This window comes from Centroberyx gerrardi, chromosome 6, assembly GCF_048128805.1.
Source record: "Centroberyx gerrardi isolate f3 chromosome 6, fCenGer3.hap1.cur.20231027, whole genome shotgun sequence".
NCBI lineage: Eukaryota > Metazoa > Chordata > Actinopteri > Beryciformes > Berycidae > Centroberyx > Centroberyx gerrardi.
In genome coordinates, this window is record NC_136002.1 from 2,269,102 (window position 1) to 2,287,387 (window position 18,286).

Genomic DNA, 18,286 nt, shown 5'->3' on the forward strand with positions numbered 1-18,286 from the left:
GCCTTCTCCTGCCTCTCCTCTCCGCATGGCTCCTCCCTCTCTCTCTCTGTGGAGGTGTGTGTCGCCCTTCCCTCTTCTTCTGCTGCCCACCAATCTCGGGCTGAACATGACCGATAGATTGATAAGACTGAACGCAGTGGTGAGATTCAGCATTCCTCCAAGTTCTGTCAAAATCCAATCAGCAGTGTCTGAGATATCGCGTGTGATGGATGAACAAACAGACTGAGACTGAAAAAACAAGGAAATCTGTTTTGAAATGCCATGTACTTAAAACTACAGATGCACAGTCAATCCAACTTGTTCGAAGTGCTAAGATGTCAGTGAGCCTATGCAGTGTTATTGTACGTGTGTGGTAAAATGATGCTTGATCTTCATGTCAAATCACACTGGGGAGATATGTATTAGGGTCCAAGGACAGTAAGCTGAGATAAAACTTTAATAATCCCTGTGGGGAAATTGGGTCGTTGCAGCAGCAAAATAGAAATAGGATACAGTAAAGAAACAGAATATGAATAAGAATATAGCAATTGCAGGGTATTGAGCATAACAATACCAACGTGTCAAGGACATTTGAAGTAGAAATGCATGATGAAAGCATGAGAAAATATGAATGCATCATCCATATGCATTATCAGGGTATGCAAAACATGAAACCTGTTTCTGCTCTTTTCCTCTTTCTTTGAATGCTTGCTAACTTTCTCATCTCCTCTTCTCTTCCCTTCCTCTCTTCTCTTCTCTCCTCTCCCCTTCTCTGTCTGCTGGGTCTGCCGGTTCTCTGTGCGGTCTCCAGTACCAGTCTGAGGGCAGTAGGCCTCACCTCCCCAGGCTAGATTTAGAGCAGTGGTACCAGGAGGTGATGGCTGCAGGGCAGGCCAGCCAGCTCTGTCCTCCGCCTCTCCCCGCTAAGTCGCTCTCGGGCCGCAGGCCTACGCTGCAGGTCAGAAGGGTCTCTCCTCTTTTTCTTTCTCATTCTTTCATGGTGTCTGTCTGCCATAATGCCTCTGTCAACAACCTCCTGCCATTGACTGACACCCAGACAAGGAGTGGGACGTGTGCGTTTGTAGAGAGAGAGAGAGAGAGAGAGAGAGAGCGAGAGAGAGACCATTGACATCAGGTCTGTAATTATGCTGCATTCATACCCTATGGGAAAGATGGAAGAGACAAGTTTCCTACTTGAAAATACTGTTCACCTCCGCTTCACCTCAGGTGGTGAAGTCAAGCAGGGGGAATGATGAGTGAATGATATATTCACTTTGAATAAAGCAAACAAAAATGAATGCATTTCACATCAGTCATTTTGTGATCACAAATCTTAAAATGCCACAGAAGCAAACAAGTACTTGCTGGATGTTTTTTTGTTCGTGATCAACATCTGCAGTGTTTGGTTTGCTGTAAAACATGAACTCAAATGCATCACCCACTAAGTGCCTGTGTGTCAGGCGTGTAAGAAAACGGAGAATAATCATCAGGAGAAGCCAAAGTCTACAGAAAACTTCAAACATGGTGTCTTGATGGCTTCAAACACGTTTTGAGCGTGTGAACACTTCCAAGTCGTTGCTTTTAACCATCAAGCCTTTCCGACAGTAATTCCCATAGGACGCGAATGCAGCATTAACTTCAGTGAGCCTGATCAAAGTGCCATCCAATGAAAGGGGACTAGGCTGCTGTCCCAGGTGTGTGTGTGTGTGTGTGTGTGTGTGTGTGTTCAACCAAAGCTCAACTATTGTCTGTGGGCTCTTTGATATCTCCAGGATGCAGTGCATGGAACATGGACTGTTAATGCCAGTTCCTGTGCAGCTGAGCTGAACTGATGTACAATATTTATATTTTAACACCGCATTAATCATCTGTAATAGCCACGGCATAATGCTAAACATGCTTATAACCATTGTTTCATAGCGAGTGCTTGCAGCTCATCCTTGGTGGATTTCAGCTGTGCTCTTAACATTGTTCTAAAACACCATTTCAGCCATCGCTCGGGTTTGTTTTCATTTTATCGGCACTGTATTTCTGATCTCGGTATATGTTCCCTCCATCAGGTGTTCCGCTCCAAGCTGGACAGCGATGCAGGTCAGTCGGTTCATCGGCATAAAACAGGCTCTGGATCCCCCATACAGCATGGAGCAGCAACACTGGGACGCAACACATCCTCTAAGGTAGGGTGATAGTGTGTGTGTGTGTGTGTGTGTGTGTGCAGTATTCTCAGGGTTTGTCTCAATGGTGGGGTGATGTGTTCATCGACCCCTCATGCACTCTCTACCTCTCCATCCTCTTTGCGAACGACGACCACACTTGCCCCCAAAATCCAGATTCTAATTTTGAACACTGGAAATCCATAAAGCTGGATTTGACATTTGAGTTTGATGTTTTGTCCCCGCTCTGTCCCAGCAGAGCCCCCTGCTGGCGGCCAACAGCACCGGCAGTCTGCCCAGGAACCTGGCTGCCACCCTGCAGGACATCGAGACCAAGAGACAACTAGCCCTGCAGCAGAAAGGTAACTGTCCCGCTACTGTAGGTGGCCACTAGTCTGCCCTGGGTAACACTTTACAGTAACCATCACTGATATATGCTGAAGTAATCATTATTTCAGTGGTTAAGTAACAGTTACTGTGAAGCATTACCCTGCTCTGCTCCATGGAGCTGAATGTGTGCGACATCAGTCTGTTTCAGAGAGAGCGACGGCCCTCAGTGTTTGTCTGCTGTTTGACAAAATGGATTCGAAGAAACCAGTCAGTTTGCCAGTGTTTTAGCTCAGCGGGCGGCCACCCACGGGTGCTGGGTCGGAAACCTGAGCCGGTCACATCTGTTGGCATCTGTAGTTCAGCTTGTCCTCATGCCTGTCTGTCTGTCTCTCTGTCTGTCATCCTGTCTGTGGATTTGTCCCTCCCTCTATTGGCACCACAGAGCCCCAGTCCTCCGGCCACCCCACCATAGAGGAAAGCCCAGCAGGTAGACGGATCACTGCGTCCAGGAGTGGGACTCATCGTGTTTTTTTTGTTAATCTTTTGTTCAGTGGGAGTCGTCCTGTCGTCCTTTCTCTACCATCTCTACATACAGCTCATCCAGTGTCTGAAATTAACTTTTTGGCTCACCTGCCAAAGGCCAACAAACTAAAATATCTTACCTGCCAAGAACAATTTCTCATAGAAATATGTCACCCTACCTGAGTTTCATTTAAAAATGTGTTTGCTCATTTATACAGTGGATCAAGTTTGTAATTCAGCTAACATTAACCTAGTTAACCATTCAGCCAGCGGAGAAACAGACGTGTAGACACTACCACTTTATGCAGAGCAGCGTAACATGCAGCCAATCAGGAGCGTGTCTGAACGTTTGAAAACAGGCAAAGGCATTCAAATGGTATCGTCTCAAAAAGTAACTGGCCAGTGTGGCAGGTGACCCTTATTGATTTATCTACCAAATAGAAATTTTACCGGCATTTGGTGCTTGGCAGGTGGTAATTTCGGACTCTGACCTCACCTGACAGTTTCCTCTATTCCATTTTCATCTTCTTCGTGTCATTAACTCTTCTCCCCCCCATCTTTTCTTTGTCTGAAACCTTGTACGTTCTTTCTTCTATCAATCTTCTATGAATGTTCCTGTCGGCAGGAGAATCAATATTGCATGTTCAGTGTTCAGTGCACTCCTACTTTGGAGTTATTGACCTTGGTGCCTCTTTCCAGAGGTATCTGCCCATTATCGGTTGCACAGTAGCATGGATTTGACAATGAGAGAAGTTACATAGCAACTTAACTCTTGCTCCAGCTGTCGAAACTCTTTAGTGATGGGCGATTTCGGGTTGTTGCGTTCATGCTCGGGCTTGTGATACTGAGTGAACACATACTTGTATGTGTGATGCATGGTTTCATGGTCTCCTGGTGTATGGGCTGGCGCTAGTACTGGTTTTACACTGACCGGTATTATTTTGGTGATTCTTCAGCAGGTGGATGCTTGTGATGACCTATGGCTAGCATGTTGGTTTGAACTCAGTGGCCTATAGGGCTGCCTATAGGGCTGCTTGTTCCGTACCGTGTGTTCACACTGCGAGCAACTTGGTTGATGGGTCGCTCTATTCTGACCGATTGTAGGTGGTGCGAGATTGCATCTATGTAGTGGTCTGCAGCTAGATCGACACCTATAGTCTTTCAGATAAAAGTTGTAGAGAACTGGGAAGACTTGAATGGCTGGAATCAACTTCTCATCCATTTTACACTTGCCAGGTGGAACTGCTGTTCATGAAAAGTGGTCACAGCCGTGGCCGACAAGCTTGCTGAGCGTCCACGCATCAGCCAAGTTTTTTCTGGTCGCTCAGCTGTAGGAAATGATCGGTCTCCGGTGGCTTGCTGATCATGTTGCTCGCAGTGTGAATGCTCAATTATGGTTAGATCTTCCGCCTTAAACCAAACGCAGACGAGATCCGCTGATCAGACCTCACCCCTCCTCCCTCCAGGTCAGCAGGTGATCGAGGAGCAGCGTCGCCGGCTGGCCGAGCTCAAGCAGAGAGCGGCGGTAGAGGCTCAGTGCCAGTGGGAGGCGCTCCACGGCTCCCAGCCCCACCTCATCACCTCCTCCACTCCCTCCTCCTACTCCCCGGCCATGGCCTACGCCCCGGGGCTGAGCCAGAGCTCCGGAGGGCCCCCTCCGCTGGTGCACCACTCCATCCTGCACCACCAGCCCCCGTCGGCGGGCGAGCAGCCCTACGACACCCTGAGTCTGGAGAGCTCCGACAGCATGGACACCAGTGTGTCCACCGGCAACAACTCGGCTTGCTCGCCAGATAACATGTCCAGGTATGATAGGAGAATACGCACACACACACACACACACACACAGTCATGCCCACATGGATACATACAGTATACATGCATATAGACAAGAGTTGGATCGATGTACTGGTTTGCTAATATTGACCCTTTACTAACTATCAGATCTGGCCCAATCAGTGTCGGTCACCTCTGATATGATGGATATGATGCAGTTTGATTGGTTAAATATTTATCGTAGAATTGAATAATACTACACTGATTGTCTATGGGCAAACTTTAACCTGAATTGATTCTAATGCAACATTTTGATCAGAAACACTGAATATTTGTAATTTTTTGGAATGGAAATGGTCAAATAATGGCATGTAACTTAAACTCGAAATTGTTGGTGTCATACTTCAAAACCCCCATCGGTCGAACCCAAGTACTGCATAATTTATCTCCTCATAACACATGTTTTTCGCTCTGCTACATCACCATGCCATTTCTAAATCATCACATTCCTGTGTTTAGGATTCTTTTCTCATCTGGTTCTGGCACTGAATGTCTGTGGTTCATCTTGCAAACGAAGGTCCATAAGTGAATCATTTTCTTCCCTCTGTAGTTTTATAATGCACGTGACAAAAAGACAGACAAAAGCCTACAGGCGTACATACACACAGATGCACTGACAGCATGCTGATCCTCCCAGACCACCACTCTGCTCCCCGCCACTTCAATTCCTTATCCACGGGCTGGCCAATTTGGAGACCATCTGTTAATGTGGCCAAGCTGTGTGTTGTATTACCTTAGTATTCACCTCCGCATGTTTTCAGCAGAACCCACTGTGAATATCCCACTCACAGCCCTCAAGAGCCAAATTCCAAATACTGCTAATAGCGTTTTTCAAGATTAATGGGATTTCCTCTGTGATGAACAATGCGCAGTGGAGAAATGACAGCTAAGACAAGGAGGTGGGAGGATACGACAGTTCAGCAAAGTTTATGAGCCAGATTTCGGCCAAGACACTGGCTTTCTAATGACGAGAGGATCACTTCCCAATATGCTACTTCCCCTCTTTCTTCCAATAGGTGAATATTTCACCCTGCCTCAGACTAGTCCATCTCATTCACTCCAAGCTACTGAAGTTCTTTAGCGTAGACTGTATTGTAGTTTCCATCTCAGGGACTTGAGGAAATACATCTGAGGTTGTTGTTGGTACACAGATAGAGATAGACAGCAGATGTGTTGATGTTTCAAACTCATCCCCACACACAGATGCTCATAGTTTTAGCTGCCAGAAGTGCTTCACTGCTCTTATAACTTTTTCTTGTATTAAACATCAGATATGGTCCAGTCAGTGTCGCCCACCTCCGATACAACGCAGTTTGATTGATTGCATATTTATTGCATACTTGATCAATACTGCACTGGTTGTCTATGGGAAGCCCCTAATCTGAATTAATTCTAATGGGACTTTTTGATTAGGTTCCGCACAAGTATTCATGAATATGTTTTATCGTAATTATTGTAGTTATTGTTGTTGTTGTCCCGGTTTCCATGGAGAGTTTTAGTGTCCCATGATGGTCTAAATGCTGTTTCAAAGGCTTTTCAACCCTGACAAGAATAAAATTATGGGGGAAAATGTCACTGTCATTAATTGGAATTAGTATCGGCAGAAAGTATTGCCTTTTAGTGGCTTCAATCCAGAAATATTGTTATCCATATTGTTCCAACCCTACTTGGAAGTATAACGTTCCATGTGACATTTTGGCTGAAAATTTGTTATTCAGGTATAAGTGTAATGTAGTTCTACAAATATGTCTCAGGCTGTGAAAACTCATCTTGTACACTGTATGTTTGTGTTTGACACCCAGTGCCAGTGGAATGGACACCCTGAAGATTGAGGAGATGGAGAAGATGCTGAGGGAGGCCCAGTTGGAGAAGGCCAGACTTATCGAATCGCGGGTAAGAAGCGACTTCAGAAGTCGTGAGGAATAGATTATCCTGAACCTATACTCGGTGATTGATAAGGGTTTTTGTGGCGTTGCTGTCAATGCCCGCTCTAAAAAGTATCAAACTATATCTAGAGTCAATAGGAATGGGGGGAAAAAGGTTCAGGACGGCAACTCGATCCCTTTCATTAATCATCTTTATTGGCCTATACGTTTCAGAGTAAACCTCTTTGTCCCTTTGTGTCCTGATAAAGAAGCTTGCTCTGAAATGCATAGACCAATAAAGATGAATGAAGGGATCCGCTCGCCGTCCTTTTTCCCCCCATCGATTTTAGCTTTAGTTCTCTGGACTGAGCACTCCTTCAGTCGTCCTTTTGAAAAGTTTCACTGCATAGCTGCAGATTGTTCACGGATTGAAAAAACAGGTTTCATGAAAATGGTCTCCTCCAGGAACGAGAGAGCCTTGCCCGTCGTCAAATGCTGGAGGAGGAGAGGAGGAGGAGGGAGGAGGCGGAGAAGAGACTGCACGACGAAACTTCCCACCGGCAGCAGCTGGTGGAGAAGGAGGTCAAGATGAGGTCCAAGAACTTCTCTCAGGTCAGCAGCCAACAGACGATATTTTGTGCTGATATTCAATGTCTTTAAATTTGGCCATTTTCGTACCAAAAAAACAAAGCCCCAAAAATCAAGCTTTTAATGTTTTCTTTTGAATGTCTTTTCTTGTTGAGGTGGAAAAGCCTCTGAAACAGCAATCAGACCATGGGACACTAAAACTCTTCATGGAAAACACGGATAATAATAATGAAACACAGTCATGCATACCTATGTGGAATCCGATCAAAATGTAACACATCGAATCAATTCAGGTTAAGGGCAGTTAACCAGTGTAGTATTAATAAATTCTACAATAAATATGTAATCAATCAAACTGCGTCATCTCCATCATATCAGAGGTGGACAACACTGACTGGCTGTTTTTTCAATAAAAGTCAATATCGGCCCTATATATTAGTCTAACCCTAACTCATCAAAGCATACTGTTTCCAAAGTACTAGTTGTACACCAGCCTGCGATTTCTCAGCTCATTTTTTTCTCCCTCTGCCCCCAGGCCCGTCCCATGACTCGCTACCTGCCCATCCGGAAGGAGGAGTTCGACCTGCGCTCCCACGTGGAGTCGTCGGGTCACAGCGTGGAGACCTGCTACCAAGTCATCCTCACCGAGAAGATGTGCAAGGGCTACCTGGTCAAGATGGGAGGCAAGATCAAGTCCTGGAAGAAACGCTGGTTCGTCTTTGACCGCCTCAAAAGGACCTTCTCCTACTACGTTGGTAAGTAGCTTAAAGTGGTAATCTGCACATTTTTTGTTTTTTTAATTTTGTCTCCATCTTTGGTGCTCGGCGCTCATTGCTGTGGTGTTTCTGCACTGCTCTTCCCAGAGATCACCTGTCAATCAAACAGTGTGTCCAGTACTGACGTCTTTCTGTTGATGCAGTTTGAGTTTCTCTTTTCTTTGTCCATTCAGCCATGGTGGCTATCGTTGCTCACGCCAACTACCCAGTTCTTCTTCTGTTTATTCCAAACAAACCAGAAACGTAAAATGCATCACTTCCTGTGCGCCAGAGGATTTTTCTCAGGAAAGACCTAAGAGACACCGGGTCAGAACAGCAAATGGAAAAGCTTTTCATGAACTGGATATAGAATCACTGTTGCCTTATATCAATTAGCAATGGAGAGGAGCAAAAACGGACATTTATTTATATGAAAATGTCAGATTATTAATTAAACAAGGTTAAAATTCTAATTTTGAACCTGATGTGTATATTTAAAGTGGCAGAAATGTCTGCTGCAGAAGACTGACAAGTCTTAGAAAATGCATAGATCCCGTAGACCTTCAAAAGAATAACTTACAGTATGTAGCATACATGAAGCTGTAATGTAATCTTGTGCTGTGAGCACCGGGACACTTCTGCTCCACGAGGCCCTTTGAAGACTTCAAACGGTTCCGCTTAAACCTGCTTAAAGCGTACCTTGGTGTAAGCATGCCAGCGTGAGGAGGTGTACTGAGATTACTTTGGCGGTAGTTTATATGCGAGCGGTGCCGCTCTCTCCGAGGGAGCCGATTGAGATGCAAGCCCTCGCCCTTGTCTGTTGACCTTGAGCGAGGAGTTAACGAGAGGCGACGAGCCCGAGTCGCCCGTGCCGCTAATTCGGGTTAATCGGCCTCAAACCGCGGCGAGCGTTTCGGTAATTTGGACGCATTCAAATGAGATGCAAATGCAGGGCTATTTGAATGCTAAAACAGGTCATTAGCGGATAATGGCTGCGTGCTAAAACGAAACCATTATTCCTCGAAATGAAGCTCTCCGTTTCTTACCTACTACTCTTAAGTTGGCTTGTGGAGTGTTTGTGCCTGGAGGTAGAGAGGGGCGTTGAGTTCCCCACCGGTTCCCTACTGCAGTTCTGCAGTGGCTGATGAAACAAACTGCAATGATGTACCAGAGAAGCGTAAGAATGCAGTCAAGTCTGAAAATACAATGAGAGCGCCATTGGTAAAAAAACACAGAGGCAAAAAAAATGCTGTGGTTGTCTTTTTCTATCCATCATCACAAGTGATGAATTGGTGATGATCAAATTTTTTTTTTTTTTTTCTTTTTTTTTTTTTTATGACTACCATCCGTTCTCGGCGTCGTTATCCTAGGTGACACGTCAGTGATCGGCGTGGCTTTTGTAGCCAAGAAACATCCGTCATCGTCAATATGTTTCCACTTCCGATATGTTTATTTTCTTTCCCCGCAGACAAACACGAGACCAAGCTGAAGGGTGTCATCTACTTCCAGGCGATAGAAGAGGTTTATTACGATCACCTCCGCAGCGCCACAAAGGTACGCCGGACTTTGAACGCAACCATAATCATTTTCTCTCATTTATTTCAGAATCTCACTGTTTATTTCCACTCGTCACTCTCTTCAGTTTCAAACGTGTCTCTGGCGTTGTCTGTGTTTTGCTTCTTTTCTCCCTTTTTTTTTTGCGCTCTTTTGCTTTGGCCGGCCGCTATCACAGAAGGGATTTTTCAACTTGAATTTGACCAGTGTATGTATCCACTTTTTCCTCTGTTGGCCCATCTAACCTCACTGAACCCTGTGTGTCCACGGTTGTGACAGTTAAGAGAATATAAGAAGGTCATGAGTGTAACTACTGATTGTGCATGGTTAATAAACAGCAGAGGGAAGTGTGTTTTGTGAATTCCCGTTCCTGAAATCCTCGGAAACTGCATCGGTTTGAATCTGCTACTGTGTGAATTTGGTTGTAACTTGAATCCCGCTTGATCCCTCTGTCCATCCCAGCCTGCCCAATGTAAACCAGTGGAACGGCTAGAGAACAAGAACGGGTCTTAGTGGATCTTGCTGGTTTATATATGTAATATAGCAGAGGAATATCCCTGAGTCTGCAGTTTTTTAGGAGCGATTCCTTATTGATTCCACCTATTGAAGCGGTTTCGCTCACAAAGGGGAGAAATAGAGAGATGAAGGGGAGGAGAAGCTCTTATTCTATTTCTTTTCTTAGCGCTCGCTCTTACAGGATCACTCTGTGGTCTCAGGAATATTGTAAGGGCACTAAGGCCTTGACCTTTGACCTCTTAATTCAGTTGCTTTAATTTTTGGTAGGAAATTGAAGCTTACTCTAATGTCTTAAATGTAAATGTGAATGTAAGACATGGATTGTGCAAAAGGGGATGCAACTGAATATAAGATGGTTGTAATATTTTGTACACTCAGTGTATTTCTAATATATAAAAAGTGCAGTATATGATCATTTTAAGCAGTGTTTATGTATTCTTATTGTTAGAGGCGTATGTGTAGTTTTGGGGGATATTTCTGTACATTATGATCAGGGCTGCTTGCTGCTTGACCCTTTTATGTTTGTTACTTGTCATCTCCAGTGTAAAGCTGAGCTGCTGCCTCCTTATCTTCAGTGTGTGTGTGTGTGTGTGTGTGTGTGTGTGTGTTCGTAATGCACCTTACTTTGTGTGGCATGGTTCAACACTTTGTGATTTGGATGTTAAGTCCCCTACAGTATCAAACTACAGAGGAAAACAAAAAAAGAGGTTTACCATAGACATTCAATAACAGAACCAGAAGAAAACAGAATCCTAAACACAGGAATGTGATGCAGCAGAGTGGAAAATATGTTACGAAGAAATAAATGATGCAGTCGATGAAGCTGCTGATAACCGATATTTTGTAACATTTAATATCTTTACATTTGACCATTGGCATGCCAAAAAAAAATCACAAAACATTCCAAGTATTCAGTGTTTCCCTCAGAATTTTATTCTTGTCAGGGTGGAAAAAGCCTCTGAAACAGCATTTAGAACCATGGGACACTAAAACTCTCCACTGAAATACTAATGATAAAACATTTATGCATGCCTGTGTGGAATCCAATGAAAACGGAACATTAGAGTCAATTCAGGTTAAGTTCTACACATAGACAACCAGTGTAGTATTGATCAACTCTACTATAAATATGTAATCAGTCAAACTGCATCATATCCATCATAGCAGAGGTGGACGACACTGACCGGACCATATCCGATTTTTAATAAAATACCAATATCAGCCATCTAACAGTAGAGTCTCAATGAGAAGGCAGAGGCTAAATCTCCATGAATCTGACTCTTGTCGTTCTCGTCTTCCAGAGCCCCAACCCCTCCCTGACTTTCTGCGTCAAGACCCACGACCGGCTCTACTACATGGTTGCCCCCTCAGCAGAGGCCATGAGGATCTGGATGGATGTTATCGTCACAGGAGCGGAGGGATACACGCAATTCATGAACTGAAACGCACACACACACACACACACCTATAAAGACGCTGCTGTGGCAAAAACTTAAAACAAGGCGACACCTAGATTGTTTCGGCAGGGACTCTTCCCGTCACCAGACTCTACACAAAAAAACAAAACAAAACGCCTTGTTTGTTACTTTTCATGATCTATTTTTAATCTCATACCTTCATTTTTCCCAGTGTAGACATTCTCACCACCGCATTTTCTACTTGATTCTGTTTGGATTGAAAAAGGGAGCCCTTGGAGGACACACACACACACACACACACACACACACACACACACACACACTTCTGTATATAAACCAAAATGTATACCTGTCAAAGACTTTAAAGCCTTTCTATATTGCCAAATGGAGATCTTGTTCTAGTTACAGATTGTTAAACCTGTTTTTTTGTATTAGTTGTTTCCTTTCTCTCTTTCTTTTCTTTGTTTTTTTTTTAATTCATTATAGAGGAAATTGCCAAATGACATAATGCCAATGTTTTTGTTTGTTTTTAAGACACATGGTCATCACGCGATATGAAACTTCAAATCATCTTCAATCAAGAGGTGTAATCATTTTTGGAAATATATTTTAAAGAATCTTATTTGAAATGCTGTATAAATGTATGAGAGACATTAGAAATCAGTCAGCCACCGGGGGGAGCGGAGATGAGAATCCACCGTTATTTATCTGAGGCAAATACACAAATCCGGGGTTTATTCAACTCGCCTGTTGCCATGAAACTTAGCGGAGTACTGTCACTTCAAAGTGCAAAACGTCAAAGTGCTGCTCCTAATCTGTTTGTAGCCTACTGAGTCTTCTACAAAATGGAGTGCAGCACATACAGTACAGTCTGGTACTCTGAGCTACATCCTGCCCACAATACTCCACACACAGACTTACCAAAGTCCTTTTGTTACACTTTGACCCGGCGCAGTTCAGTAGTTCATACACTCTGCAGTTCCCACTAGAGTTTAACCGACATGGGGTTTGCAAAGCCTACACCAATACGTTTGTATTGAAGCTGCTGGCGGACAATATGCTGACGATATTCACTATCTTTAAATTTGACAATTTTCATGCCAAAAAATGACAAATATTCAGTGTTTCCCTTAGAGTTGTGTTCTTGTCAGGATGGAAAAGCCTCTGAATCAGCATTTAGACCATCATGGGACACTAAAACTCTCCACTGAAACCCAGACTAATGAAATTCTTCTAGGGCTAGCAGCTCCTTAAGGCAGAGTGACCCCACTGCACCCATTTACTGATGCAATACATTAAAGCCTTTAAATGGAGAATTAATTTCCAAAGCCATTATTGAACAATTTACTGAATAAATAGAATTATGCAGGCTTTCCAGAGTGTTTTTAAGCAGCTGCGGTCAGGGACGAACCTCTGGCCCATATCCAATATTTCAAAGTTGAACATGGCAAACCGCTATATCAGTCTAACCCTAACTGCCGGTGTATTTCTGAATATGGTGAACAGGAATATCTCACTGTCTGTCGTACTGTCACGTTGCCAACTCAAGGTGCAAAACGCATACCTATGTGCACACACACACACACACACACGTATACACAGAAAAAGCTCGTCTGTTTGCCAAGTACTGCTAACTGGATCGTCCGAGCGCACCGCTCGACTCCCCTCGTGAGCAGCCGTCATCACTGCCAGCCTAAGCCGACAACAGCTAGAGGGCGCCAGAGAGACCGCACCTCACAGCACCGCATCCGACACCGACCCTACGGACTAATGCAATTCAGAACTGTGCCTTGATTTAAGTGTCATTATAGATACCTTGTCTGTGAGTTTGTTTTCTGCTGCCGAGCTGTAATACAACGTGGACAGATTTGCATGAGGTTTCCTACACCGGAGGGAAGTCCGCCTGCCTGTAGCGTCTTTAATGGCAGAAATAACCAAAGGCCTCGTGCACACTGGGGAGCTCCAAACTAGTTGGCCACTTTGGTTTGATGATATAATAGTCAGTCATATACTGGATGTACAAAATATTAGGGACACTGATGAGGTAAATCCAGGTAAAAGCCATTATCTCTTATTGATTTCCCTTATTAAAGCTACACCAATCACAAAGGAGGAGATGTAGATACAGAGAAGCAGATGAGTTACAGAAGGATTTTTATGCTTTGAGACAATTGAGATGTGGATTGTGTTAAAGGAGCTGCAGCTCAAAATCAGGAAGATACCCCTAATATTTTGTACATTCAGTGTATATAATAATTCTAACCAGGGACCATTTGAAGAACAGATTCCCCATCTTTTTTAGGCTGACATAAATATTCATGTTAATTCAGAGTACACATCATGCAAGATAGTGTCAATTTAAAAGATGGGGTCTTTTAAAGCAAATAAGCATAAATTCATGCTTTTTTGAGAATTGGTTTCGGTTTATATTAGTGGCTGTTTGCCTTATGAGGATCACCGACCAGAACTCACAGTTGACCCCCCTTTTAATTTACCACATCACTGAAGAGAACGTTACACATTTCCTTCATCAATGATAAAGTCAAAGCAAAAGCCACGACAATGATAAACGATATATCATCTTTATCCATCAATTCCTGGTTTGAATCCCCCACTGTGATCCAAGGCCTGCATGCATGGATGGATGAAGAAATCTGGTGTGTTCCGCTTTAACGGACTGTGTAAACGACCGGGTCAGACTGGCGTCAATTGTTGTAAAGTGTTGATCATCGCATTGTGAATCTATTGCCGGGGCTGTGAATGTGACATTTTCTAGTCATACCGTTTCGTAGGGGAGAGTCGAGACTACGCTGTGATTATGGAGCATGTGGAACTGTTGTTTAGTTTCATGTGTCGGTAAAGTAATGATAATTTATGGTTGTGATGCCTGGGATAGTGGGCAATGACTTCTAAGGAGAAGTAAAAGACTAGTGAAAAGACCTTAATATATTATTATTTCCCTCCCTTGCCTTTTAGTTTCTGCGCCATTATGTGCGCAAACCAAACTATTCAGCACTGGCAAGGCTGTTGAATCATGTCTGTTGATAGTAGGTGGTATATACAGTACTGTAGTGATCCATGTTGAAAAGAAAGGAAACTAAATATACTGTAAAAAGGATGCCTGAATGAAAAAAAACGAATCTCACTATTGAAATGAAACAGTATTGTATGGAGAAAAAAAAAGTACAATTTTTACCTATTTTTTTGTCATTTAGAAATTTTATTGTCAGAGTCAGTTACATTTCGAATTGTATGGTAGTGGTGTATCGATCTACCTTTTTTTTTTTTATTGGTACAGCAGAACACACAAATCCACACACACACACCAAGGATAACTCACTTAGCACTCCACGAGACTGTGTACATTTTTTTTTTTCTTCGAAGTAGATCCTGCTTTCATTCATACACACACACACACACACACACACACACACACACACACACACACAGTCAATACTCGGACCATACTGTGTTAGCGGTACCCTGTATGTTTCATGCGTCACTTTCAACGTATGGATAATATGGATTTTGTCAAATCTATTAAAAACAGAACTTACAGAATCTTGGCGGTTTTGGTTCTTGAATTCAACTTGGGAGAATAATCTGAATGTTCTAGTTTCAATAAGGAGGGAAGGGTGGAGGGGGGGGGGCAGTCACTGGTTCCCACTGCATGGATTTCTAACACTGAAATGTTATTTGCACATTACTAAGCCTCACATTTGGGTGTACAAGGTCACGTCTACCATGCAACAGTAAGTAGAACAAAACAAAAAGGTAAAAGCTAAAAAAATAATTTTGTTCTACAGTTCCACCAGAAAAAAAAAAAAAAAAGTGGAATTCACTTACAATGCCAATACAGCTCTAAAATGTTAAAAAGGAGTAAAAAACCAAAACGACAACAACAACAACAAAAAAAACAACTAATCTGGCATTGTAAGAAAAAATATACATCTAGGAGTTTCTCTCTTTGAAACGGTGATTCTTCCAAGTATGGAAGTGAAGGAAGGCATGGAGAGCTGGTCCGGTCGGGGGGATTGGCAGGATTTCCTAGTACATTTTTAAAGCTTGTTGATGCTGTCACCTGTAAAAGGAAATACATTGATTTATTGAGTATTCCCTGTTCCGTTTTAATTATCTATATGCATTAACACGTACTTATTAAAGCTTAAAGTCGAGATGAAACGGCATTTCGAGAGTATCTAACTTCCGTATCGGGACGTATTTCCGAGTGAAACAGGAAAGACAGGCGGGACATAACGTTGGGAGGAATTTGATTTGAACGTTGAAAAGTGGGTGTGCTGTTGCTAGCTAGCTAACTAATGAATCTTAGCCTCTTAGCTCTGTGCGCTAAAAGTTGAAGATTGATTGATGGGTGGATGTCATGATATTATTGGTTGAAATTAGTTACGGGCATGCTTACGTAAGCACACGGCATATTTTGTTTTACAGGAAGAAAACATGATTGAATTTTGATATAAGAATACAATGAAACTGATTTTTGGTATTTTTTTTGGCATATATTGTTAAATAGGTGCACAGTATGACCGGGGATGTGATCTAAAAGGGTTAAAAAGGCATTTTTCATTTCATCTCGTCTTTAAGAAACGGCATTTAATACACTTACTCTCTGCACAAGGGGAGGTGTAGTCAGTGACTGCCTCATCACCTGAAAATATGACAAAGCAACAACATAAGAAATAATACACGGAGTGGACAGTCGTCTCTTTGGTATTTGGGACGGTGGAGAGGGAGAGAAAGGAAAAACTGGTGTCAGGCCTTGAAAAAACCCATATCAGTCAAACCCTACTTAGAAGTACAAGGTTTCATCTGACGTTCCGGGTCAAAATGATGTTTTAGATAATGTAGTTCTGCAAACAGGTGGCTGAAATAAGACATTTTTCATTGAAACACTTCAAAACTCATAACTAAACAAAATGGCAGGGGGTCTTACTAGTCTGGTAGTAGTCGTACACCTTGACCACAGCTGGTTTCAGGTTCCTGACCGGTATGTCCTCCTCTATTGTCACACTGAACGTCTTGGTCTCGTCCTTTCTCAGCTGCAACCAAACACAACAGGCCACAAATGGAATTCTCAGTTTGTCCAGGTTCACTATTCACTCTACAGAAGTGAATGAAAAGGTCAAATAAGTAACACACCTTCTGGCGGCCATATTGGAGGTCCTCAGCTCTTGGGCAGCGGCCGCTGAGAACAGCTGGCTGCGTTTCTAACTGTACAACATGGCTGTCTCAAACAGAATTAAGCAGACCTGGTTCATTTCTGTGCCGTTTTTTGACTGGGAACTGATTATTTCATCATCTGATTGATTTCAGCTTGTTAGCTAGCTAGCCATAGTATCTGGTCTAACCATTACTGTTAACACTAGCTAACGTATCTAGTAGAAGCTAGCGTTAGCGGTAGCAGTGGCTAGTAGTCATATTGACAGTAATATAAGTAATGTGTTTTCTTTTTTATCTTTTTATCATCTTTTTATAGTCTTTTTTTTAACATCTTTTTATCTTAATTTTTATCTTATTGTTTATTTTGGTTTTCATCTTACGGTTATCACTATTTACTTGAATGCTGCTCTTTTCCACCTCTGTCCTCCTATCTGAATTTAATCCCTGTTTATTATTGTTTCATTGCTTTTTAAATTCAAATTTTGTATTTTTGACTGTCAAAGCCCTTTGTAAACCCTGTTTTTAAAAAGGTGCTATATAAATAAAGTTATTATTTTGCTAAATGAGCCTGCTGGCTAGTTAGCTAGCTAACAGTTTGTTCAGGTTAACTGAGCTGACTCTTCTCAAGCTACAACTCAGAGTGTTTTGGAGTAGAGACTAGAGCTAAAGACAAGACAGTTTACTGTGTCACAGTAACCTACATTTGGAAACAAGTCTACCTTGTCAAACTATTCACTTTGACTTATAACAATAGTTTATGGAGCCACATCCACACCACAACAATCTTTTTCAAGTATCTCTCTTTTTCTAGTCTGGTTGGTAAATTGCGTTATTTGCATACAGCCAATTCCCCAATGGACCTCCATGATGGTGCCACCATTTTACGCTGATATAAGTCTCTATGACTCAAATTCATAGTATCCATCACAGTAAGTAGTATGAAATTGATGTCAATTATATGAGGATAGGGTTTTTAAGGAAAATAAAGCATAAATGAATGTGTTCCTTAAAATATTGATTGATGACTTGAGGTAAGCTTTTTTATTTACCACCACATTATTTCACACACACAGTGGTTCTGTCAGTTTCCTACCCCGTCTAAGTAGATGTTGATGTATCCTTCCTCCACGTCCACACGCTTGACTGAAGGGTCACTCCTCAACTAGAGAGAGGACAGTCAGGTATGAAAGAACATTATCAATATACAGTAGGATATCAAATACGACAGTTCTGTCGTATTGAAGCACAAGCCTGTAAAATACATGGAATTAATGTGGCTTGGTCGTGACCAACTGAGTGACGGAGTGCGCTGCGATCGCCGACACACACTTACACGCTTGAGGAAGTTCTTCTCCAGAATGTATCCAGACAGGAGTTTGATGTTGATGATGACCATGTTAGTTTCCTCCCGCCTCCCCTGGTACCTGGAGCACAGCAACAGAAGACTGCTGAGTAGAGTCCAACTGATATGGGTCCCCCCCCCCATACTTTCATTCATAGATTTCTACTTAACTAGTGTTGACATTGTCGGTTGTGTAAAATAAATATGTGCTAGGGATGGAACGATATGCTTATCTCAATTATCAATTCGA

At 42.7% G+C, this 18,286-nt stretch overlaps 2 protein-coding genes across 2 annotated transcripts in view; one reads left to right on the plus strand and one right to left on the minus strand.

Annotated features, from left to right (window-relative positions):
* The window catches only part of phldb1b (pleckstrin homology-like domain, family B, member 1b), an 80,967-nt gene extending 65,890 nt beyond the window's left edge, over positions 1 to 15,077 (plus strand). Inside the window, exons 14-22 of the mRNA XM_078284376.1 lie at positions 2,040 to 2,156; positions 2,389 to 2,494; positions 2,905 to 2,949; positions 4,451 to 4,790; positions 6,623 to 6,713; positions 7,151 to 7,297; positions 7,809 to 8,028; positions 9,497 to 9,582; positions 11,400 to 15,077. Coding sequence (XP_078140502.1) covers positions 2,040 to 2,156; positions 2,389 to 2,494; positions 2,905 to 2,949; positions 4,451 to 4,790; positions 6,623 to 6,713; positions 7,151 to 7,297; positions 7,809 to 8,028; positions 9,497 to 9,582; positions 11,400 to 11,540 — 1,293 coding nt within the window. The 3' untranslated portion in view covers positions 11,541 to 15,077. The remainder of the gene's footprint in view (positions 1 to 2,039; positions 2,157 to 2,388; positions 2,495 to 2,904; positions 2,950 to 4,450; positions 4,791 to 6,622; positions 6,714 to 7,150; positions 7,298 to 7,808; positions 8,029 to 9,496; positions 9,583 to 11,399) is intronic.
* The window catches only part of LOC139916636 (alpha-2-macroglobulin-like protein 1), a 38,498-nt gene continuing 35,281 nt past the window's right edge, over positions 15,070 to 18,286 (minus strand). The window contains exons 32-36 of the mRNA XM_071905562.2: positions 18,028 to 18,118; positions 17,788 to 17,856; positions 16,468 to 16,573; positions 16,141 to 16,182; positions 15,070 to 15,597 (exon numbers count right to left, since the gene is read on the minus strand). Of these exons, the coding sequence (XP_071761663.2) occupies positions 15,575 to 15,597; positions 16,141 to 16,182; positions 16,468 to 16,573; positions 17,788 to 17,856; positions 18,028 to 18,118 (331 nt within the window). The 3' untranslated portion in view covers positions 15,070 to 15,574. The remainder of the gene's footprint in view (positions 15,598 to 16,140; positions 16,183 to 16,467; positions 16,574 to 17,787; positions 17,857 to 18,027; positions 18,119 to 18,286) is intronic.